At 35.1% G+C, this 25,498-nt stretch overlaps 3 protein-coding genes across 9 annotated transcripts; all 3 read left to right on the forward strand.

Moving 5' to 3' along the window:
- The first annotated feature begins 3,044 nt into the window (after nt 1-3,044).
- On the forward strand, nt 3,045-12,284 carry LOC104889552 (protein kinase and PP2C-like domain-containing protein). 7 transcript variants are annotated; one of them, XR_789582.4, is made up of 14 exons: nt 3,045-3,288; nt 3,401-3,518; nt 3,858-4,024; nt 5,731-5,798; nt 5,941-6,164; nt 6,340-6,391; nt 7,252-7,798; nt 8,870-8,942; nt 9,044-9,263; nt 9,344-9,448; nt 9,955-10,050; nt 10,869-11,092; nt 11,413-11,488; nt 11,569-12,284. XR_789582.4 is itself a non-coding variant. In XM_019248265.3 (14 exons), the coding sequence occupies exons 1-14, from the start codon at nt 3,174-3,176 to the stop codon at nt 11,061-11,063; spliced, it is 1,677 nt and encodes a 558-aa protein (XP_019103810.1). In that variant the 5' UTR covers nt 3,045-3,173; the 3' UTR covers nt 11,064-11,308. The 7 variants fall into 7 exon arrangements, 2 of the variants coding, with proteins under 2 accessions (XP_019103810.1, XP_010673097.1); XR_007272064.2 differs by having other exon boundaries at nt 11,716-12,284; XM_019248265.3 differs by lacking the exons at nt 11,413-11,488; nt 11,569-12,284 and having other exon boundaries at nt 7,252-7,348; nt 7,554-7,609; nt 7,708-7,798; nt 10,869-11,308.
- Nucleotides 12,285-13,767: 1,483 nt separating this feature from the next.
- On the forward strand, nt 13,768-14,739 carry LOC104889553 (hypothetical protein). Its single transcript, XM_010674796.2, has one exon. The coding sequence runs from the start codon at nt 13,768-13,770 to the stop codon at nt 14,737-14,739; it is 972 nt and encodes a 323-aa protein (XP_010673098.1).
- Nucleotides 14,740-22,570: 7,831 nt separating this feature from the next.
- Nucleotides 22,571-23,606, forward strand: LOC104889554 (uncharacterized). Its single transcript, XM_010674797.4, has one exon. It carries the CDS (start codon nt 22,634-22,636, stop codon nt 23,183-23,185), a length of 552 nt encoding a protein of 183 aa, XP_010673099.1. The 5' UTR covers nt 22,571-22,633; the 3' UTR covers nt 23,186-23,606.
- Nucleotides 23,607-25,498: the final 1,892 nt, after the last annotated feature.

Consider the following 25,498-nt stretch of genomic DNA (forward strand, 5'->3'; position numbering starts at 1 on the left):
GATTGACGGTGTAGCGAAAGGGGGGGTGGGAGATTGCACTGGCGAGTGCTGCGGGGAGGGACGACAACGCTGTGGGAAGGGGAGGGGGAGGCTGCAAGCTCGGCGGCTCACGGGGGTACTGAGCGTGGAGTTCCGGCGGGGCACAACAAACATGAGAAGGAGGATTGTGGTGGAAGGATGTCAAAAGAGGAAGAAATAAAAATAACAAAATTCAACCAAATAACATTTTTAATCTAAGGATTTTGTTTTCCTTTCTCCCTATATCCCTTTCTTGATTCCATTCCCTTACCCTCATGGCAACCAAACGACCCCTAATTTAACTTTGGAAAAAATAAATCTCAATTTTAATCTATACAAATATATTAAAAGGCATTTCAAGCAAATGAATGGTGCCTGCCACGTGGCACTCTCCAGCATATGTGCCACATATGTTTATGATCTCAACTAAAATTTTAACAATGTGTAGTTACTAGGAATATAACTCATGAACTTGAAATGATATGTGAGAGTTTAACTACCAGTCCACTATAATTTCAATATTTACCGTTTCAAAATAAAAATACTAAAGTCTTATAATTTCATTGAAATTGTTATTTTTATCTTCAATTTCTTAGAAGTTTTTTTTATTATTTAAAAAGCAACTTATCAAGCCCACCCAATTTTTCACTAGATGAAAAATATCGAAAAGATAATAAAATTAATTATGAAAAATTTATAAAAAATAACATATTTGATAATTGTAACTGACCTGGGGCATCGCTCGGACCAAAATACTAGTTTAGTTGATAAAAAAAATTGATCATGACCGTAAGATCGAGTCTCGTCTATGACTATGTTCAGTTCACCTTATTTTTACTTATTTTCAGATCAGATAAAAAAAAATAAGTTCAGATCAAATCAGAAAAAAAAATTCAGATCAGATCATGCTTATATTTAAAAACTTATTATTACTATTAATACTATTATTTAATAGTACATTTGTTTAAAAGGATTATTATTGTTGCTGAGAAAATAGTTTGCTTTTTGTAATGTACTTATTAATTATTAATATTGGTAAGTATTATTAACGATTTTTTCGCCAAATGTCCCTAGGTTTTCACGAAATTCACCGGGTACCCTCACACTTTTGAAAATACACGGGGTACCCCCTCAATTTTACGATAATACACCCAAATGCCCATAATGATTAACGATGTTAACCACCGATAGTCATTAACCTTACTTATCTGATTTAAACCCTAATTAACCCTAACCCTAAACACTAACCCTAACCCCTAAACCTAACAAACCTGAACCCTCCCCCACCCTCCCACCACATCAGCTCCCCCCCCACCTCGCAGCTCCCCCACCCCCGTCGACCCTCCACAATGCCCCACCTCGTGGAATCCCCCCACCCTCCCCCACCCCGGTCGAATCTCCCCCTCCCCGCTAATTTTCGCTTATGGGTTGTTCATTTCCACAAAAAACACCCACCCCAGCAGCCCTAGAGTGACGAAGAACAACAAAGATGAGAATACAGATAAACGTCGACGAGGGGAGGGAGTTGCGCAGCTGCGTGTGTTGAGAGGGTGGTGACTACGAGGGTGGGGGTTGCGGCTGTGAGCGTGGGGGCTTCGGGGTTGTGTGGGCTGCGAGAGGAGTGGGGAAATCGACGGGGGTGGGGGGGCTGTTGGGGGTGGGGAAGGGGGACTGCTGTGTTGGTGGGAAATGGGGAGGGTTGGTGGGCTGGTGGTTAGGGTTAGGGTTAGGGGTTAGGGTTAGAGTTAGAGGTAGGGGTTAAGATTAGGTGTTAATTAGTGTTTTAAACATAAAATTAGGATTAATGACTAACAGCGGTTAACACCGTTAGTCATTAAGGCATTTGGGTGTATTATTGTAAAACTGAGGGGTACCCCGTCTATTTTCAAAAGTCTGAGGGTACTCGGTGAATTTCGTGAAAACTCGGGGGCATTTGGTGAAAAAACCGTATTATCAATCCTGTTGTTATCATTATAAATGTCATTGTTATCATTATTTAAGTTATTATTATATAATAGAAAATTAAAAACCACGTGTTAAGAACATAAGTTGGCGCAAAATAAGAAATATATAAAATATGATAGCTAATATTCATGACAACGAAACTACTAAAAGTTCGGATTATAATTCAAAATAAGCTAAGTGCACTACAAATTATAAATTTAGATCCTGTATTGGCGGTATACCTCTTCCTATTAAATTTCAAATCTCTGTAGCTACTTGAAGTTGCACCCTATCCATTTCTTTCTTGGGCAAGTCATTGAATATATCACAATTTGCTCTACTTGGTGTAATGTTTACGGTCTTTGAAATTGGTATATCCAACTCATACAATCGAATGAAAATTTGGAGTGTGAATGCATAAATCATAATAGACAATTGATACGGAACATCCATGTTCGGCATGTTTGACAATATTTTCCATCTCTTTTTAAGGATTTTAAAACATCTTTCAATTGTAGTATGCTGTATGCAGAGATGAATGACGATAATTAAAGTATTCTAGCATGCCTTCTAGAGGGGTAACATAACATTATTATCGTAGCTATGAACAAGATACTTGAAGAAAATTAACCCTATTACTACATTCATAACATTATTATCGTAAACAGAACTATCTTCATCAAGATATTATGAACACAATATCTTGCGGTAACATAAGCAAAAAATCTTGTAGTATGATTATTATTATTAGTAGTAATTATTATTATTATTATGATTATTTTGTTGTTATAATAAATAATTATAATAATAATTATTATTATCAATAATAAAAGTTGTGATAGAAATAAAATGATAATAATAGTAACACTAGAAATAAGATCTTATAATATATTATATAATAATGAATTACAAAATAATAATATAATAATAATATATTTTATACAAGATAAGAACTTATAAATCAGATCTGATTAGATAAAATTAAATCGGAAAAAATAAGTTCAGATTAAATCGGAAAAAATAAGTTCAGATTAAATCGGAAAAAATAAGTTCAGAATCATTGGCTCATTGCATTCAACATCGTGATAGGGGAACACTTGTTGCGTACCATGTTTGTCCACCTCAAAATCTGACACTCGCAACGTAAACCATAGAAATACAGAGAGAAAGAGCGCGAAAAAGAGAAGAAATTGCAAGCATTAGCAATTAGCATGGTGTTAGAAATTGTTGAACCAAATACTTGCATAAGAGGATGCTGTCACAGCAAAACCATCCCTCTTCATCTTCCCCCTTCTTCATTTTCTCTCTCCTCCCCGATTGCTCGAGGTATGATCTAACATATCAATTTATTTTACTGCATCTTTTTTAATTTTGTAGAAAGTGTTTTTGTTGAGTTTGTAATTCTGGTTGTATTTCTTCAATTATTTGCAAAACGCAGGAAGTGAAAGTGTTGTGTATGAAGGAATTTTAGATGGGAAAAAAGTTGCAATTAAGAAGCCCATTTTGTCAACTTCTGAAGATATTGATAAATTTCACAAGCAATTGCAGTTGTTGTGGTTAGTTTCAAATGGGAAATTTTATTTGTTTTGAGTTAATATTAGTAGTAATTTAGTTTTTAGTATTTGATTATTGCTTCAATACTTATATGATTCATCTTTGAAATTTGTAAAGATTACATCTTTTAACTACCCAATTTGCCATTAGTCTTAATTATGCCTTATAGTTTTGCTAATTCTTTGGAGTTTGATCAAAGAATGTTTATGTATGCATTAATTCTGGGGTATTGATAAAGATTACTATGTTTGACTTTTGTGCTTACCTTTTTAGAATGTAGTAGTAGCATCTAATTGCTGTCTTATTCTTTGTATTTTGATTGTGGATACTCTGGTATGAAGCAAATTGGATCACCCGGGACTCGCGAAGTTAATTGCAGCTCATGCAAAGCCACCTAATTATATGTTCTTTTTTGAATTCTATGAGTCTGGTACTCTTGCTCACAAGCTACATGTGGAGGAGTGGAGCCCAAGTATTGATCAGGCTCTTGCTATCACTATACAATTAGGTATGATTGTTTGCGCAACGATGTGATTTAGCATTGAATATTTGGTTGTTTATCAAATACTGTTCTTCTTTATCTCTCTTCATTGCTGTCAAACTTGTGCACTAGAATTCAAGGGATCTTTGCATTTTTGTTCGTGAGTGAATAGGTTGTAGCTTGTGATATGGCTGAAATGGCAGTTCGTTGTTCTACTGAAAGTGCATGATGTAATTTACAATAATTGATCTGATTGTTGCAAGAATGAATGATTTAATATGTGATATATTCTCCAAAAAGATTGTGTGCCTTAAACACTTGTAGCCATGTAGGATAGTTTTCTGAAAGTCAATAGGCAAAATGCTGGACTTTGGCTCTAATTTTGGATATTATTGTATCCGGAAATTGAGGCTCTAGTCCGTCTTGCTAATATTATAAGCATTCAGATCATTTCCTTGAAAAAAAAATGTCCTGATCAGTGATCAGTACCTCAAACTGCTTTTGGCAATATCTGAACATTCGAATGAAGTTTCTCGTTAAGGATGGAAGTGCTTGGTGGGTGAAAAATTAGGGTTTAGACTTCAAAGACTCTGCTTTACATCTAGAGGATTCCCTGTTGCTTGTGTGAAAACTTTCCAAGATCCACCTTGTAGGATCCAAGTCGAGAGATGAATGTTTTTTCTACCATATATGCAATGGAGAGACAGTTTCCTATTTTGTATTGAAAAGCGCAGGCCAAAACAGGTGAGACTAAAAGGCATTGCTTGTATGTAAGTGCGGGTACATGCAATGAATTATGCAATGCATTGATAAAAAGAGTTTCATATGCCAAAGCATCAGGAGTATCTATCATGATGCACGACTATGTAACGTGCAATTTTTACCTACAAAGGGTAAATTAGGAGTAGGAATTATCTGAAGTATATATAATCAAAATCGAACGATTTGCATTCCTGAAATCAGATTACAAAGATATGGACAATTGAATTAGAGGTGTATTCTGACTATTAACTCAATCTACAGTCAAGGGGTAACCAATGATTGTATGTTCCGATGGTCATGTATTTTCTTTATAACTTCCTTCATTTGTGTTGATCGAGCTCTTGAACAAGTCCAGTTTATTTAATTTACTGGTCATAGTATTCATAGACACCTATGTGGTACAGTGACTTTCTTAAATCTCCAAGTTGGATACTGCTAGGATCCTTTGTACAGGCAATATTGGTATTTGTTAGTCAGAAGTATGTTAGTCCTTAGTTTATTTCAAAATGTCCTATAAGCTTTAGACATGTCAATACCATGACATGTTGACTGTACTTTTAGTTACATTTATCGAGCAACTTTTGTTTTTATTTTTATCGAAGTGTAAATAAGGGCTATATATCATCTTTGTGGAAATAGTTTTATCTTAATACACACATACACTCAGACAATTACCTTAATGCCTCTAAAGAGTCTTACTCTTAGTAGGTGTAAGGGGGTTAACCTTGGGATAACGGAAAGGTTGTTTCCAAGTGCTCCCTGATGTGATATGCTATGGCCCTGTGTTACCTCTCAATATATAAGAGGTATAGACTTATAGAGCATAGACAGCTTCATGATCCATTTTAATTTAGTCCACCAAAGTCCAAAAGTCAAAGAAATAGTAATTTATTTTTACTCTATTGGAAATTAGGAATACACACACATGATGTATTGAGTAATCCATTAATAATGCTATTTTTTATGTACAGCGGAGGCTCTGCAGTATCTACACAACCTTGGGATTGTACACAGGGATGTCAAATCTGCAAATATTCTTGTAATTATCCACCATTTCAACATTATATTATATTTTGGTATCATTGTTTACTTAGACTTGAACCATGTAATTTGTTCACCAACTTCATAGTCATCTGAATGATCTTCATTCCTACTGTTGTGAATGTGATTTTAAAATAAAGCTAGGAGAAAATCTTTCTCCACGCCTAGCAGATTTTGGCCTGGCAGAGTATGGCAAAGATCTCAAAAAATCTTCTTTGTTGAACTGGAAATCATCTGGAAAGCCGACTGGAGGATTCCACAAGAAAAATATGGTTGGGACTCTTATTTATATGGCTCCTGAGATTTTGAAGAAGGATATACACACTGAGAAATCAGATGTCTACAGTTTTGCAGTATCTGTCAAGTGGGTATTTATTTGTATCATGTTGTTAATATTGGCTTGCTAGAATCTTTCTTCGATTCTTAAAAATAAAATACATCCTAGGTGAATTGCTGGCTTGCACAGATGGGCTATATAGTTATTGGTTTGCTAGAATCTTTTTCTTCCCCATCGTGTTGCTAACACTCATTTTCTGCAGTGAGCTTCTCACAGGGGTTGTTCCGTACACTGATCTTCGTGCAGAAGCTGAGGTTAGCTTCGTGACTTACTCTTTCGTATGCTACAACATGGACTGTTTTTTGTTTTTTTTCCTACTTCTGTTAGAAGACTTTAAGTTCTTAATACATCAACATGGGAGGCAAACTTGGAAATTTTGTCTAGGCCAAAAGCATACAATTGTTTTGGGAAATGGCACTTTTGGAATCATAGCTATATTAAATAATTCACTGATATTTTTTGATATCGAATTGTATATGTTCAATTTTGAAGTTGTAAACATGCTTAAGACCTTCATAACTGCATCATTCTTTCTCCTTAACTTTCTTAATCTCGTAGTTTCCTATAAAAAATGTCTACCATGAAAGCATGCAATTCATTCGATCAAAGTCTCCACAGCTTCTTATCATGTGTGCTGACATCTCTTGCTAGAGAGCATTTGTGTTACAAGTTTACTGAAGACTCTTGACTAAATATATGATTTAATTGTGTTTTGCACTAGATTCAATCTTCTTTTTCTACAGTATGTCAATTTGTAATTCTAGTTGCCTGTTCTTGCTGCTTCCTTCGAGGACAAACTGTTCACTTGATTAAACATGGCAACATCACGCTTGATGTCTTGATTTATTCATCGTATATCGTCATGGGTGCATAAATTTTAAGAGCCTGCAAGTGGTCTCTCTGTGGTTCAATTTAGTACGAAGAAATAGTCTGTTCCTTTCTTTGCAAGTCTGGAGAAATAGAATTGGTGGAAATCTTGATGGCCTTGTCAGCTATGATTTATAATGCATCACTTCCTAGCCTTAGGCATGCATCAATAGTAATATGATTTATTCTTTGCGAATAGGTGACTGTTAAGTGCCTGTTTGTTGAATGATGCATGTGATGCTTGTAGGCCCATACTGCATTGGAAATGAGTTATACAGAGCAGAAGCTCATTGCAGCAGTGGTGTCTGATGGATTGCGGCCTGTTATGGTTGATTCTGAGTCAGGTGCACCTTTAGGTTTATTGTCATTGATTAAGCGATGTTGGGATGCCGATCCCGATAATAGACCTTGTTTCACAGACATAGTATCTGAACTTCAATCAATTCGCGATGAGTTGAAAAATATGGAGGACAAGAAAAATATATTTGTTGAAGCTAATGCTTTTCCTCAGCAGTTCATGGAGCAAAGCTCTAATTCTCAACTTTATAGGGAGAATATTAACTGGTCTACTCAGGGAGCAGAAATTTCCAGCAAGACTTCTCTCGGTATGGCTTCTAGGAAAGAAACTACATTTGATTATCCAAATGACGCATCCTCTTACATTCCGGTGCTGTCTTGGGGCTCCTTTGCTGCATGTGGCCAGAGGGAGACAATGGAAGACACTCATTTCCTCATGCCTCGGATATGTGATCAAAAGGATTTCTACTTGTTTGGTGTCTTTGATGGTCATCGAGGTGAGAAAATTGTGGATGAAACCTGAACTATTTGTTACTTGTGTATTTCTGATGAAAATTTGCTTTGTCAACTTACATTATTTAATCAAAGGGGCTTCTTTATTTCTTTTCTAAAGTGGCTAGTTTCCATCATTTTTTTGAAAATCTGTTTGCAAAATGAAAATTACGTTAACGCTCCAGATATATAATTTTCCTGGGCTGTAGCTGCAGGAATAACTATGCATTTATTTATCCCTTCCACTTATGTTTCTGTTGAATGTTACATTCATGAGGAGCTTATATTGTACATTAATTTAATCATAAATTCATAATTGTTGAGATCCTGCTTTTTACTTATGAAGGATATTAAGTTGATTCAACTTGTAACCATTCATCATATTCTTCCTGCTAGTTTTTTTCTTTTCTGCTGCGAATCTGACATTAGCAGATTCATAATTTGTGCAATCTAACTAAAGATCATAGTTTTAGACCTACTTTTCCATTGTCTTTTAACATCCAAGATTCGTCATTGTACTGATTCAGAATATGATGGCCAGTGGTTAGAAACTTGTACAACATTGCAGACACTAGTGTGCCCATCTGCTCACCTGAAAGTTTCAGAGAGATCTCATTAGTTGTGATATGACCACTATTTACCATCCCACCTCTCCTTGTTAGCATAAGCTTCAGTGTCAGCTTTTATATGCTGAAAGATTTTGTATTGACAAGGTCTTAGGAGCTAAGTCAATGGCGACATTTTGAAGCAAGGAATGGTATCACAATAATAGTAGTAAGTCTTGCATAAGATAGGTGTACGCTAAACTATGGGTGACTTTTATGCGATATGCGAAATTTGGAGTAAATTGGCTGTTGTAAATATGTGTTATATATAATTTTCCCACTGGCAGGTCCGGTTGTGTGATTTTGATGATAAATTATCTTTTTTATTCTACTTTCTTGTTTTAAAAAAATAATAGCTTGTGGATTTGTAGTGTACAAAGCATATTGAGTCCATGTGTTATTGCAAGCCTTTTGTAATCTATAAAATGGGCTGTCTTCTTTGTTATTTACATGACGTGAAAGCATGTATAGGTGCTGCTGCGGCTGAATTTTCTGCTCAAGCTTTACCAAAATTACTACAAAGCTCCTATTCCAGTGGCATCAGGTCACTTATGTCTCTTGTTAATTTTATTCTTCCTGTCTATTTGCAGCTTCTTGTGGCTTGTGCTGATTATTATTTTAAATTTACAAATTGTTCTGATGCAGCCCTGCTGAGTCTCTAGTAAGAGCATTTGTCGAGACTGATATTGCATTTAGAAGTTCAGTGGACTCCCACCGTAAATCCAAGGGTTTAATTAAGAAAGACTGGCATCCTGGCTGTACAGCAATAGCTGCTTTTCTTGTAAAAAATAAGCTTTATATTGCAAATGCTGGGGACTGTAGAGTTATTTTGTGTAGGGAAGGCCATGCTATTGCGCTCAGCAGGGTGAGTTGATATAATATGTGTAGATCAGTGGAAAAGAACTACGGCGAAAGTGTAGCTAATAATGAAAGTTAACATGGTAGGATCATGTTGCCAGCTGCCTTGAGGAGAGAGACCGCATCACAAAGGTGGGAGGTGTTGTGAAATGGCAACTGGATACATGGAGGGTTGGTGCAGCAGCTCTTCAGGTAGTACAACATATACTTCTTTTGATGATATTGCATAGAAACATATTGATGGTTCTCTTAGTTAATTGTATTTTATAACAGCAGATGCTGTCACTCTACAATCACTCTCTTCTGTTGATCCTTCTCCTTTTGTTCTAACTAGTCTCTGCCTGCAAGTCAGCACCCGTATGCTCCTCCAAGTTAATGTGATTGTCTTGCGCAAAAAGTAATAAGAGCACAAGGGACAATGACACTACATTTTAACAGAGCAGTGCACTACTGAATCATATTAGATATGTGGGATTTTTGAAACAGCCCACAAAAAGTGAACTTTCTGTTTTGCTGTCAGCATCTATCCTCTACTATTCTGTTATCCAAAACAAGAGAGCCAATGAGTCAACCTCTCTTGTATGACATGTTTGACGACCTTGTTGGCTTGCTTATCTTATTTTTGGGAGGGTTAATCTTGACAGAAATTTACACTTTGATGTCGAAAATTATTGATGATTGTACTCTTCTTTATTCAGGTTACACGCTCCATCGGTGATGCTGATCTCAAGCCTGCTGTCACTGCAGAACCTGAGATAATGGAGACACAACTGTCTTCAGAAGATGAATACCTGGTACGTTTTAATTTTTATTCCCTTGGCAAGCTTCAACTACCATAATTTTTGCTCACTTTATCTGCCCATATTCAAATGTACTCTGTGATGTTATACCACAATCTATGTCTGTTGAAGTAGTGCAAAAGTGCAAGTGCTCATATAAAAGAGATGTTTTTCAAAACTATGCTAAACGCTGCCTTTCTGTGATTATATATCCTGAGATATAAGTTTTGCACTTTGTCTCTCTCTTTTCTTTGGTTAGTCATCTTCTAACACCTTTTTCCCAACAAATGGTTGAAATTCATGCGTTTACCCAATTCTATGCAAAGGGTGAAAACTAAAACCGCTTGGGTTGTTTTTCTAATTTTTTATACTTTTATACAAGCTATTGAATGCACTACACTGCCACTTTCATCCTAGGTTTTCATGTCAATAGTTGATTGTAATGCCCGGGCATCATGGATAAAAAATAAAAACTACAATAACTTTTTACTATAAATGACTCTTTGGCTTGCTCACATACAATAAAACATGCTTACGAACGGGTGTCGTCTGACTACTTTATCTCATTTCTTATCGTTGGTCTTGTCTTCATCAATCTTGTTCAGCATATATTGCAGCCAGACTGCTGTTGTGCTCAATTTGAAGTGTTCAACTGTTCATTTGATGTTGGTAGTTTTACCTTTTGGAATTTCTTAGTCAGACATTTCATGCGTTGAGGTCATAACTGATATATAGGTTGATAAACAGAGACTTCTTCCTGGCCAATTTATGGCTAATAAAGTATTTTTAAGTTTATCTGAGCTCCTTTTTTTCTTTGTGTGCTGAATCATCAGATCATGGCTAGTGATGGGTTATGGGATGTCATAAGTGATCAAGAAGTTGTGAGCATAATTAGGGACACAGTTAAAGAACCCAGTATGTGCGCCAAAAGATTGGCAACAGAAGCTGCCCAACGCGGAAGCAAGGATAACATCACAGTGATCGTAGTGTTTCTTCGTCCAGTCACAACAGCTGAGAGGATTTATTAGCACAATCCCTCATATACGAGTTCGTGCAGGTCGATGGAATTTCCAGAGCCCCCTGGTTATTATCCTACTTGATGAATTTTCGAAATGTGATTTCAATTTATGCATTGACCTTCCTCTAGCATTGCAATTCTGTTATTTGTAAATTTTGTGGCTGATTGTAGAGGCAATATGGTGATGATGCGTTGAATTCCAATATCTAAAATTCGATTTTTATATCTATAGAAATGTGATTGTTTTGGAGCTCAGTTCACTACCAAAATAAGGCCTTGATTATTAAGTAGAATTTATCTTCTTTTTTTTCTCATCATTTGTGCTTTACATAATTGTTCTGTTTCCTGTTATGTGACAGTGGTAATAGAGTTGAAGCTAAGGACCTTAAAGACAGAATACATCATGATTTGCTGTGAATTAGTGCCCAATTCCTGGTATTTCCTTGCCTCGTCCTTGTCAGTGGCATGTTCTGAATTGTATGATACAAGATATGATTTCAAGATGGTAATTGTAGCGAAAATGACGAGGCTCTGCTTTCAGCCGCTTCTTCTCTGGCTTTACTTCTTCCTGTCTTGCTGTCCTGTTCCACAACGAGATTTTCATGAAAACATATGCAAGTATCTCGACTTGGTAACATCATCCCTTTGATTCTGTTTTGAAGCACAAGACTGCTGACTTTCTGCAGCCTTATGGAGCATAGGCTTTTCCATTTACTCAATAAACTCAACACTCGGCCTTTATTCAAGATTACCATAAAAGGACACTCGAGACTTTTTGGCGCTGCAGTAACTCTGTGTCTCTTCAGGATGGTTCAGGGAAGCGATGGTTTGTAGGTCGAGAGCGTCCCTTCACTTTAATGCGTGTTGCTTAGCATGTCGTGAAACAGCTTAGAAGTCACCTTACAGTCAATTCTTTGAGTCACACAGTCATCTTATTCAGGATACAGCTGATGCTCTTTCCACCAGGCTTACGGGCAAGACTGTTCCTTACTTTGGCTGGTCCTTCGTTGTCACTGCTGCTCATAAGATGGGATGTTGGCTGTAGAGGTCACATGCTTACTTTGGCTGGTTCTTTACTTTCAAATTGGACAGGAACTTTGTCAACTTAATTATGTCTTTATGTTGCTCATCTTTCAATTATTAAACATGCCACTCAATCAACTCTTGTTGAGATTTCAAAAATAAATAAATTTGAAGTTCAATAAAGGTATAATATCAACTTTTTAGGGTATCCAAAAGGATGTCATGTGATAATACATTTTTGGAAGCTTATCACTTTATTACATCTATAATTAAATTTAGCACCAAAAACTATGTTAATTAAATTTATCTAGGTTCCTTAACCTTGTAACCTTTAAGAAGATCCAGTTCCATAACCTTGACCTTTTAAAAACGCTCTCAACCACAACTTGTTTTTTTAATTAATTGTAACATTTTTTGTTTTACGGTATTTCAAGTACAACTTTAAACATTAATATTTTTAAAAATATAAATATAAAATTAAAAGATTTGATATTCTTATATTTTTTTCGGACCTCCTTGGTAAGATGAATTTCTTCTAGACTGCACCCACCCCGTAGTTGGTGGTGTTGGGTTTACCGGAGCTATAGTTCAGAGTGTTGAGGTCAATTTTGCCAAAAAATTATCGTCCAAAATATTCAAAATTTGACCTCTACAAAACAAAGTAACAAACAATGCAACTAATAGATGAGTACAAGATAGCATCATAGTTCTATTTACTACCTCTTAGGACAGGCCTAAATAAGAAAAATATCACCATTTCATCATTTTCTAATGCAGACAATTCTTTTTAGGAAGAATATGTAAGTGATTCTTGCCTCTTCAAAAGTATAATGAGTATGTAAGCAGAAAAATCAAGGGTAAACAAATATTTTATGTGTATAAAACTTAAAGATAAATTAAAGAAACATACATCAACACTCCTAGTTTTCACATCTAAAAAAACAAAGAAAAAAGAAAAAGAAACAATCCTAGTTGAATTTTCATGTACATAATTTAGTCAAGCCTTGAGGCTTACTATTTTTTTTTTTTAAGATAAGATGAAATCCCTTGCAAAGAAGAGAGGAAATTGGAGATCCTCCCTTGCAAGAGGTGAGACTCGAACCTAGGATCTCTAGTATTAGAAGTGATGTCAACTCCACTAGACTATCACCTGCTGCTCAAGAACTTTAATATATTTAGTTTTTTTTGTCTGAAACTATCTTTAACTTTAAAGTTTTTGCGAGAAAATATCTTATAAAAAAATTGTTGTCCCGCCTTGAGGCTTAATATGGTAACATGACATTTTAACTATACCCTCCAGCAAACTACATTATACACATGCCTCACTAATTGCATAAAAATGTAAAACCTCCCAATTTATAATTCACTTCCTTTTATATCCTGAAGTCCAGATAAGAACATGATCAGAACAGAGTTGTATGATTTGTAATGTGTGAAATGAATCAAGCCCATAAAAACTATCCCAAAACATCTGAAGAAGTATCATGAAGAGGATTCATCCTTTTTCCTACCCTAAACATCTATGACCTCTACAGATTTTGCAATTTTATATTCATACTAGGATATCATTCCATATTTGGATGTAAGCATTACTTCCTTCTTGTCAATAAATACTTGATTCTAACCCTCTTCCTTCCTCTCACAATTCAAACCATATCAAAAGAATTCAGAGTTCAAACTCCAGAGTCACCATGAGAGCACCAGGTTGTGAAGCCTCCTTCCAAACCAAGCAGATTGTATCCGCGATACCAGCAGAACTACCCCCAAAGAAACGTGGTTTGGAGAGGGAGGAGGAAATCCTTGATGAGCCACCAGAAAGAAATAACCTCAGACCAGAATTCAACTCCTCTGAAATACAAATAACACCACAAAATGTTCCTCAGGGAAAAGCCTTGAGTGATCAAGTACCACCAGAAAAACACCAGTCTGATCCATCTTTTGGTTTATTTTTACACCTTAACGAAGGTGAAAATGGAGAGCCTTCGGAACAACCCCCTCGCTCTCCTCCCCCAATGTCTCGACATCCCATAGCCTGCAAGTTCTGTGGCCAGCAATTTTCTAGTACACAGGCACTTGGTGGCCACCAAAATGCACATAAGCAAGAGAGGGAGATGCAAAAGGCTATGAAAGCAGCAAATGAATATGGCACAACTCCTATCATTTACAATCTGCCAGGCACAAAGCCACCTTTGTTGCATGGATCCTATTATGGACATCAGTTTCAGTATCCTCCTTACCATGGATATGCCTATAGAGGATGGCAGCCAAGGCCTATTTACTCGACCCCCCGCATGGGACTTCTCCGCAGCCCACCTGGTTTTGCTCGGACCCTAAGTGGATTCATTGGACCTTCCTCGATAAAACCTCTCAATCCTGCATATCACCCTGCATATGCTTTAGGTCCTATAAGAAGGCCACTGCTAGGCTCCACAAATTTTGATCCTTCTTTTGCTTCTAACTTGACAAATTTTCTGCAGGTGAATGAGAATGAGGGTGGACCCACCAAGAAACAATGTGTAGAATCAACAGGCCTCAACTTGTCATTGAGGAGAGATGAATCTGTACAAGTTGATTTGCAACCTAAACAGCAAAAATCTTCAGCAGTTCCTTCACCAATGGACCCCAATGAACCCACCAAGCTTGATCTCACCCTGAAGCTTTAATGAACATTAGTTTTATAAGTTGTTTCCTTTCTTTATTCCCCAATCATTAGGTTATGTAGTTGTATTTTTAGGCATATTAATATACACACAGGCATGTATGTCAGTTAAATTATAGTATCAATAGATGTATGTCATTTAAAGTTATCTTTCAAGTCCACTTAAACAGTCTTTTAGCTTCGGACCTTTAGCATTCTTCACAAAGTGCAATGTTTGTTTCTGATATGAAAAGGGCATACCTCTGGAAAGTATTTAGGCAAGAAAGGATGATCTGAATTTGACAGTTCTATATTCTAGATTGAAGATCAAAAAATCTTGTATACAGAAGGAATTTCTAGATACAATGGGTTGTAATCATCCCAAACCACATTTAGTCACCCCACTATGAAGTTGAATTTTCTTGCTATCCTGACTAAAATTTGTTGTACTTCCTCCGTTTCGTTAGTTTTAAATGCAACAAAGGGGTATTATTTGTGAGATATAAAATATTCATTTGTTGCATTTAATATGAAACGGAGGTAGTATATACCTACTGGTTGAAGATTAATTTTCAACTAAGGCTTTGTATGTTTTGGAAAAAAAGGAATTTCCCAAATTTTCGTTGTTTGGTTGGACAAGGGATTTAAAAAGGAAAACCAAGGTGTAAAAGAGATATCCATCCCTTTGTAAACATTTCCTCCCTCCGTAAATTAATTTGAAGGAAAACTATTTTTCCTCCACTTTCTCATTCCCAACATCTCCGATTTCCCCTTCTTAGCTTAATAGTTTTCATCAAACTAAACAAAGGAAAACTAATATTCATTTGCATTTTCCATGGCAAATCACGGAAAATGTTTTTCGTCAAACCAAACGGACCCTAATTTTTTTATGAGTTAGAGGATCAGAAATGATACTTATTACCAAATTATTTGATGACTTAATCAGAAATAAATTTGAAAATATTAGGAAACAGATCACAAAAGGGTGTTACGCGTGTTCAGTGATTTAAAAAACTACATTTAAATAAGAAAATTATTAAATTTTAGAAATTATCAAGTCTTTTGAAGATCACCTCTTCATTAGTAACGCGTAGGGCCACGCACACATCCTAATTTTCTTTTTTTGATGTATAAGAAATCAGAATGGGAAATAGTGTAGATGAGATTCAATTTCATATCTTATGTACCATGACCTTAAGATATAAACTAGCTAGCACCCACAAGCGACATACATCTTAACCTCCTTAGACCTCGCTAGTGGCACAATAATATGTACATTGTTGTTCTTGCTCTTGCAAGTATTAGTAGCCATATATATAATACAATGCAAAGATATGTTAAAGACTAAAGAGTAGTTAGACTTCAGATTTTACAGCGTCGAAAATGAAAAGGTAAGGAATATCAAGTAACATGTTAGCACTTTGCTTGTATGCGTGCTGCCATCGTTGCCATGAATAAAGGAGGTATGAAAATCTGAAATGCTAGTGTCAAATAACTCCCAAACTGAAGTTTAACACTAGTGAAATTACATTTGAATCTTCTTTTCACTTAACCTATTAATACTTTAGCCTTAATATGGATAGAAAAATGTAACTAAGCAAAAATGTAGAAATGTTGAACAAGATCCTGATCTTATGTGACCTACAGGATCACAAACAATGTTGACTGTTCAACTGATCCTATGACCTATCCATGAGCATAAGCTGCCTAAACAAAAACAAAGCTTTCCTCTTGCCACAAGATGGACTCTGTATATATGGATCCTTCAAGTCCATCTGAAATTTTGTAGGCAATCCCCAAGATTTCAATAGTAAATTAGAAATTAAGAATGTCTTTACAAGTTCATCTTTTGAAAAGAGCACAAAGGATCCTAAAATTTAATCGGAATGCTTCAGGGTATCTTTATAGTCTATAATGCATTAGTAAGTCTTGTATAAGACCGCCTTACCATGAATTAGTACAAGTCCACCTCATTTTGTTCCCTAGAAGGATCACTTTATAAGTTAAAAGGGTCACTTAATGAGTTAAGGGAATCACTAGATAATGGATCACTCCATGACTTAAAAGGGTCATTTGTACCATAAGTGACCCCTTTAGGACAGCAAGTTATCCATATCTTACTATAAATCATGGTAAGACGGTCTTATATGAAACTTATGGATACCACATAACGGCAACATCTTATCATTTAAGGAATTTCAGTGTCTACAAAGACTACAATCATGGACATAAGAAATATATTTATAAACTTAACACCAAAACATATATAAAGGGTTGATATATAAAAATGGGCCTAATTTAAGAGTAAAATAAGGTCATGTAAAATGAAGTGTTGCTTCTCAATGATCATCAAGTAACTTGAAGGGCAAGGATCTCATAAAATATGAGAAATTATTCATTATTCATACTACTCATTACATATTTCCAAAGGACATAAAAGATAAAAAGGTAAGGAAACCTTATAGCATATTTAGAATATAAAGACAACTTTCCAAACAATATGATTTATTCCTTTTTTATTTTGCCACTTTCCTTAATGATACTTTCCATAATGATATTATTACAGAATCATAACATTTTTTCCCCTTTCCTAGCCTCCTATCTTTGTTCTTAAGTTATGGATTTATAAAGTAGAGATTAAGTTGTGTTCCACTTGTTTAACTATTGTTCAGAAGGGAATTATGGAACATATATTGGAAATTTACAAAGGTATTTTTATAAGTGCAAGAAAACCTCAACTAGAAAGAATAATTATTCCTTGAAAAATGTTTTGCGCTCAATCAAACACTCTCTTATGCTAAACAACATATTTTCTCATTAGCATCTAATCCTATAATCTTTTCACCTCTTAACAACCACTACATTCTACTATCTTCAACCGATCAATGGAGTAGTAATAAAGGTGCGTTCTCTTCAACTTAAAAAAATAAGTTTCAGGTCCAATAAGTTCAGATAAGTTCAGATAAGTTGCAATCAGGTCCAATCAGGGCAATAAGTTCCAATCAGGTCTAATAAGGTCCAATAAGTTCCAATCAGGTGCAATAAGTTCCAATCAGGTGCAATAAGTTCCAATCAGGTCTAATAAGGTCCAATAAGTTCCAATTGCTAAAAGTTAATAAAGTCTAATAAGTTTCAATCAGGTCCAATAAGGTCAATAAGTTTCAATCAAGTCCAATAAGTTCCAATCAGGTCCAATAAGTTGAATCTGGTCCAATCAGGTTTAGTAAGTTCCAATAAGTTCAGTTCAGGTTTAATAAGTTCCAATAAGTTCAGATAAGTTCAGGACCAATAAGTTGAAGAGAACGCACCATAAGGCAGTCACAAACTTAACAAAACGCGACTGCTTATCAAGTGGTTGCAAAATTCGGTAGCTAAAAAGTCCGGGTTTTGTAGTAACCAAACATACTACAAAATCAATGAATACAAAACTAACACAAGAATAGGATTTTTTTTTATGTAAATCAATAAATTATGGAAAAACTTACATCCCTGATATTGCACTAAATCCTAGGTCCTGGAATATATATCCCAGATACATGATGTCACAAAGCTGTACTCATGATTAAATCATCCATTTTTACCTATTGATTGTAAGATGCACCTTTTATTTGATCTTCTTCTAGAAAATATGATAAAGAAATAAAAAGCTAATCACTTATAAATTATAATAGAGTTCTCAAACTCCGGTGATCAAGATATTGATTCACTCAACAAAATTCTAAATGCATTTTATATAGTCAGGGAAGTAAGAAGAAGATGACATCAAATTTCCTCATTCAACAATTGAAATAATAAATGAACTTGGATTAAAGAAACAGTAAATTGACATGAAATCAATAACCATGCAAACTGCAGCAAAGAGATAGGAGAGAGAGTAGACCTGCAAATTGCGCCGGTTTTCCGGTGGACTCCGGGCAGTTTTCCGGTGATACCTCCGGCGAATTTCTGGCGAACTCCGGCTAGCTCTCCTTTGAGTTTGTCTCGGGTCTAGACTCGTTCCATGCATGTGAGTTTGTATAAGTTTTGTTTAATACTCCCTATTTTTTTATCTTTCCTACTTTGACTTTGCACGTTTGCCAATGCACTTATTCTACATTAAATATCTCTCATTACATATTAGTAAAAATTATAATGATTGAATATTAATAAAGTACTCATTGAGACGAATCAAACAATATCCTACATGACTATATTTTTTCTTATATATTGAGAAAAATTTAAAAGATTAATAGTGTCAAGATTCTAAGTGAGAAAGATAAAAAAATACAGAGAGAGTAATTCTTTAGATGAATGTAGAATTATCTTAGAGTCTGTTTTTGGATAGACGGTCTCACGTTACTATTAACGTAAAAATTGAGACCGTTTATGCCATGCTGACATTACGCGAGTGTATCAGCAATAGAATTAGCTATGCACTTGCACCTATTAGTTATGGCAGCATTAAATTATTTATGGGTAAATTAGTTAAGCGCTGAAATATATAAGTTAAACGCTGAAGTATATTAGTTAAGCGCTGAATGATATTAGTTATATCATAAAAATCAGATTATAATGCATTTTATTGGCCATAATTTCAGTATCACGCATAAATAATTCTCTCTCAAGAAAATTAATGCACTAATTCTCTCTTTCTTAAATAACTATTGCATTTTTGCATTAGTTATGCGAACCTCAATTAACCAATGCAAAACATGTTTACTAATGCATACATAAATAAAACTAATGACCACCCATACAATCATTGTTTAATTATTCATAAGCTATAATTATAATCTTTCAGTTATTTTCTAGACTAAAACTATTAGCCATAAAACCGAAACTAAAAAAACAAGAAGTCACAACTAATGTAAAAAACAATAATAACTAAATACCAAAATATCATAACTATTTATCAGAAAACAATAACTAATAGCCAGAATCACACTATCAACCATAAAACCATAATTATTAACCAAAATTAATAACTAATAACCTAAAAATCATAACTATATATCCGAATTTCATAACTATTAAGCAAAAGCTAGAATTAGAAAACCATAATTAAGAGCCAAAAATATGTAACTAATTATTAAAATTCCTTAACTAATTGGAAAATTATAACTATAACTTGAAAATGACAAAAATAAGAGAAAGAGGAGAGAAAACACCTCATGAATGTCGTCGGAATCAACAGTCCAGGGATCGTATGCACCTTGAAAAACGCATGTCCAAGCTACGTCATCGATTACCTCTGGAACTTCCTCCGAATCCACGTCGACATGGTGGTCTACTTTGAACAAATGGTTACCATGGACAAGAGGTTCGAGATCGTCGTCTCTAGGAGGTTTCTCTTGTTTGCTTCCGCCTCTTCGTTGCGGCACTTCTACAGTATTCAGGCCAAAAGTTCATAGAAGAGAACACCCTCACTGATCTCAACTCGAAGCCCACTCGCCGACATCACTAATGTAACTTCGCCGACAACCGACAACCACCTTGAGCCGCGCCTCCATCTCTTTCCCCTACCCTGACGTCGCGCCTCCATCTCTCCCCCCCCCCCACCCTGGCGTTAAACTTGGGCGGTCTCACTTCAGTGTTAACGTGAGATCGTCTTTTATAAGATTTTGCATATGTTATTACAACTTGCACCTCATATACCTTGTTACAAATCTGGAGAAAGAGGGTAATTTTGGGGATTCATGAAAATATAAAATTACTTGGTTGTATGGCACAAGATTTACATTTTACAGCGGTTGTGTTAGAAATTTATGTGTTTTTCCCTCGCAAATTAGATGGTAGGCACGAGTCTACCATCTAAATGGTGTGCACCATTCAACACAATAACATTCTCAATGAACATACTAAGCAAAAGAACAACACATGAGACTCAGTGAACATCTAAATCAGCAATGAACAATAAGAAAAAAATGAACATAGGACATATTTGATGAACAACCACTCAACCTAATGAATAAATAAAATTACACAGTGAACAAAAAATTATCTGCAATAAACAAGCTAAGAAACATAAATATAAAGGTTAACAAAAGAGAATTGTCGAAATCTATATTCATTATAGAACAATTAATGTACATTAGTTTCACATGATTCATTGAAAAGCAGTTCATGTACATTAGTTTCATGCGTTTTATGTTTTTTGGGCTACATTTTGGCCCGTAGCTACCATTAAAATGGTAGACACGAGTCCACCATCTACCAATTGCTTTTCCCTAAAGTTTTGCTTATGCTCTTTTGAAGTATCTTGATTTCCTTGTGCAGCTCAACCACTACTTAATGGATGAAATCAGAGAAATTAACCAGAGACTCATTGAGACTGTGATGGAAGTAGAATTTGACTCTAATTCTTTTAATGGGACGATCATCAAGTGTACCTATAAACCTGTCTGCAATGAAAACTGTAACACATTTTTTGCTTCTATGGCATCAGTATGTCCTTTCTTTCTTCCTTTCCTCATGGCTGTGCATTCTTTTTATCATTTGAAACTCGCTCATTATATCACTGTGTTCTTTTTTAACTTGCAGTTGGCAACACTTACAATCGAGTTTTTTTTGTTCCTTCATACTATCTCAATTCTCCTCCTAAAGTCTTAGATAAGCTACCTGTTGCCTGTTGGATATTGGTGAGTGAATGCTCTGCTTTCTCTCTTTCTTTTTTCTTTCAGAACTCATGTTTGAATACTAAAATTTGTCTTTGTATTTCAGCGAAGAGACTAAAGATTTGGTGGAGAAAGCAAAATCAAAATTTGATCGTTGTGCTCGCGGCCTAATGTCATTAATGGTGATCTACAAGCATGGGATGTAAGTGCTAGATCAGTTTTCTCAGATTTTACCCGCCCTCTTGGAGGGGAAGCAATCAGCTCCAAGTATGGAACCTGGGAGTGTATTTCTGCTGAAGTTGCACGGATACGAGACACTGACATGGACACGGGACACGCAGACACAGGGAACACAAATTCTAAAAGTGAAAAGACGCAGGGCAACATTAGAGAACACGATATTTAACAATTTTTGATAGTAAATTAGGCTATATTTTGAGAGATTTAGAGATATTGAAAGGAAAGAGTAAGATTGAGAGGGAAAACACAAAGTGTCCTGAAGTATCATAAACGCGAAATATTGATCCATAAAGAGTGTTCGTGCATCATAGAAATTTTTTGCAGCTTCATGATCAAAATTTTATGTGATATAGGAAAACAAAAGAAGTTAAAACATTGATCACTAAATGAAGTCAATCACTGTCGAGTTCTGACATGTTCGGCTTAAGTTTGAAGTCAACTTTTTGAAGTTCAAAGTCCAATCTCAAGTCCAAAGTTTTGAAAAATCTATTTTACGTGTAGACTAGGCTTGTAAAATATTTGAACTGGATTCAAAATCAAATTTTCAAATCTAAGACATTTCGGTTCAGACTTGGACATGGCGAAATCTAATCTTTACACCTTACCCACATACCACGGTTTGTGGGAGTAAGATTGTAACACCTTGACAATTCAACACACATAGACCCACCTTGACGTTTACATGGAGATTGCTACATCTACTCACTAGGTAGACTACCCATTAGAAATAGACAATTAATAAATAAATAATTTTACTGAGTTGGACTTCACTTATTATCAATGTCTATCTCTAATGGGTAGATTATCCAGTAAATGGACAAAGTTTTTCCCACGTTTGCATAGTTGTATACAGATGCCAGTCAGCCAATTAAGAAATAGTGACAGGTAGTTCAGTCAAATAAGGCGGCTTGTCAAACATGTTCTTGCTAATATCCCCTCGGCCAACTCTAACTTGATTCTTCTATGCAACTTCCTCACTTGCAAATTAAAGTTGCAGTTATTACTTTCATCATGTATATATATAATATGCGTTAATACAACACTAGAATCTCATTCAAAGATAAAATTTTGCTACAAAAACTAGAAATGGCTAAGCAATATCCACAAGATGAGTCCCTCCTTTCACTTCGACCATTCGATCTCACTACTGATGTGGATGATCTGATGGTTTGGGTGTCAGATAATCAAGTGGCACATTTCTGTAGTTGGGACACCTACACCTCTAAGGAACAAGCAATAGAGTACGTACACAATTTTGTCCTACAACATCCATATCACAGGGTAATATGCTTAAACAATAGGGCAATTGGTGCTATTTCTGTTACTTGTAATGCAGGAAATGATAAGTGTAGGGGAGAACTGGGGTATGTCCTGGCATCCCAGTATTGGGGCCGAGGGATTGCAACGTGGGCGGTGAAGGCGGTGGGTAGCGCGATCTTCGAGGAGAGGCCGGAGTTGGAGAGGCTTGAAGCTCTTGTGGATGTGGAGAATGTAGGATCACAAAGGGTTTTGGAGAAGGGTGGATTTTTGAAGGAGGGTGTCTTGAGAAAGTATTGTATTCAGAAAGGGAGGACTCGTGATATGGTTATGTTTAGTTTACTTTCTACTGATGCATCTACTCCCTCTGTCCCAATTTAGTTGTTACATTTGCTTTACCACAGTTTACGAGATGCAACTTCAAGAACCAATATCTTGAGTTACATATATGAAAAAATTATAAAAATTATATATTTGGAAAATACAAATTGGAACGAATCAAACAAGATCCAACATGACTATGTTTTTTCTTATATATATGGAGTAAAAGATAGTCAAAGTTATGACGTGAATAGTGCCTACGGTCAAAATGTAGCAACTAAATTGGGACGGAAGGAGTAATTCTTAGTTATTCATAATTTTACTATCTTTTGTGATTTTATTTCTTTGGTGAGAGGTCATAATCATATATTGTATAATGTTTTTATTGGGGTGCAATAAGGTGATATATGTAGTGTTGTCCCTCCATTTCAAAATATAAGGAACGCATAATGTTCGAGGTCGAATTTTGACCGTTAATTATTCTAAATTTATATTGATAGAAATTTTTTAAAAAATAATGTTACTATAGTATTTTATTTTCAAGACGAATCCAACGGTATAATTTTATTTGTCATATTACGAGAGATATTTGTGATCAAAGCAAATTTTCGTAAACTGTGAATGTCTTATATTTTGAAATAGAAGGAGTAATGTGTAATATTAATATTATGCTTCAATTAATATGAAAATAGCCTTGATCTAGAGCAAAAAGAAGGCCATTCATTAATGATTTAATGTTGTTACTTCTACCATCATAATCCATAGTTGTGCCTGTAAAATTTCATTACAAGTTGCCATGCTAGAAAAAACCAAAGTCCCTTATGAATTATTATCAATAGTGAATGTTAGTTTTAGACTTTAACTAGTTCTTGTCTCGGGCCATACGTCCTAAATTATTTAATGACGTGTATTTGAAGTCTTCTAAAATAGAAATATGTCTTTAAATGACCCCCCAACAAGACCAATATGAGCATTGTAGTGTAGTTGGTTAGTGCATTAACATATCAAATGAGAGTTCATGTGTTCGAGTCTTGAAACACATTTTTATAGTTTAATGTTTCATTTGATTGTGTGGAGGAGGAGAGAGTACATGTGTTCGAATGACATTTGTTTGTCTTGGATTTTATAGATGGCTCATCTATCATCCATCAAAATTGAGTTTAATCAAGGGTCATGCTTGTGCAAGGAGTATTTAGTCACTTCTAGTTCTAGTAAGCTACAAATAATTTTCACTTACTAAAATTGATTTTTACTAATCAAAATTTAATATTTGAGCAAATTGAAATTGACAATTAAACATTATTTTTCCAATTATGATCTAACCACGATGTGCTTTATACGTGTGTCCGACTTTTACACTCTTTTAAGGAGAAAATGAAGAGGAAAGGGTGGGAAAAGGAAAAATCTGACACACATTACAACATCGGTAGAAAAATCGTTATTGTAAAAAAAGACCTAGAAATCGTTTGTAATCTCCCATAAATTTATGAATTTTATAAATATATTTTAATGTATGTATAGTTATTTATTAAATACATTTTAGTATTTAAATGATTTTATTTCTTCCAAGGTTGACTATTTGAAAGTCAAAGGAATTATTTTAATGAATCAAGGAAGTTAAAATATGTTGTCTATGCATGCTTTGAAAAATATTTGAAAAACTTAAAACACTTTTTGGATTTGGAAAAGATTTCTAGGTATGAAGAACCCAAACACTTTTAGTTGGGTATGGGGAACTCAAACACTAATTTCATTAAACTCTATTATGAGCTTAATCACCTTTTACTAAGCCCGGGGAAATTATAAAAAACCCCCCATAAACCCCACTTTTTTCCACACAATTCATTTTCTCTCTCCTCTTTTTTCCCCCACAAATTTTGACCCTATTCTTTCTTTCTCTTTTCTTTTTCTTTCTTCCTCTCCTTCAACCTTCACTCCCTTTCCTTGCCGACTAATGCCGTCCCGTTGGTCGATCACCGACCACCTCTTGCTGTCGCTGCCTTCCATGTTGGCGTCCCTCCTCTTCTTTTCCTGATTTGTTTAATTTCTTCCTCCTCAAATTATCTTTAATGCAAAGTTCATGTTTTTAAGATTTGCTTTGATAAATATTATGTTTAAAAGTTATAGTTTGATGATTTGACTGTGAATCTAAGTTTATATAATTTATGTATTAAAAAAATAATAATTCATATTTACTTATTATGTTTGAATTGGATTTTTGATTATCAAAGCATAGATTTTTAGGGTTTTAAAGATTGAAAAATCATAGTAGTATATTATAGTTTATGAGATTGACCGTCCTTATGATTTTAAGGATATTTAAGCATGTTTAAAAAGAGTTTTAATATATACTCCCTCCGTTTTCTTAAAATC

This window comes from Beta vulgaris, chromosome 3 (assembly GCF_026745355.1).
Source record: "Beta vulgaris subsp. vulgaris cultivar EL10 chromosome 3, EL10.2, whole genome shotgun sequence".
In the NCBI taxonomy this organism is placed as follows: Eukaryota; Viridiplantae; Streptophyta; class Magnoliopsida; order Caryophyllales; family Amaranthaceae; genus Beta; species Beta vulgaris.

What these genes read in the sequence shown, in the direction of transcription:
- LOC104889552 (XM_010674795.4), top strand. Translation starts at nt 3,174, where the DNA reads ATGGTGTTAGAAATTGTTGAACCAAATACTTGCATAAGAGGATGCTGT. An exon ending in CTCCTCCCCGATTGCTCGAG is followed by an intron (nt 3,289 to 3,400) that starts GTATGATCTAAC and finishes TGCAAAACGCAG; the next exon opens with GAAGTGAAAGTGTTGTGTAT. An exon ending in TCAAATCTGCAAATATTCTT is followed by an intron (nt 5,799 to 5,940) that starts GTAATTATCCAC and finishes TTTAAAATAAAG; the next exon opens with CTAGGAGAAAATCTTTCTCC.
- LOC104889553 (XM_010674796.2), top strand. Translation starts at nt 13,768, where the DNA reads ATGAGAGCACCAGGTTGTGAAGCCTCCTTCCAAACCAAGCAGATTGTA.
- LOC104889554 (XM_010674797.4), top strand. Translation starts at nt 22,634, where the DNA reads ATGGCTAAGCAATATCCACAAGATGAGTCCCTCCTTTCACTTCGACCA.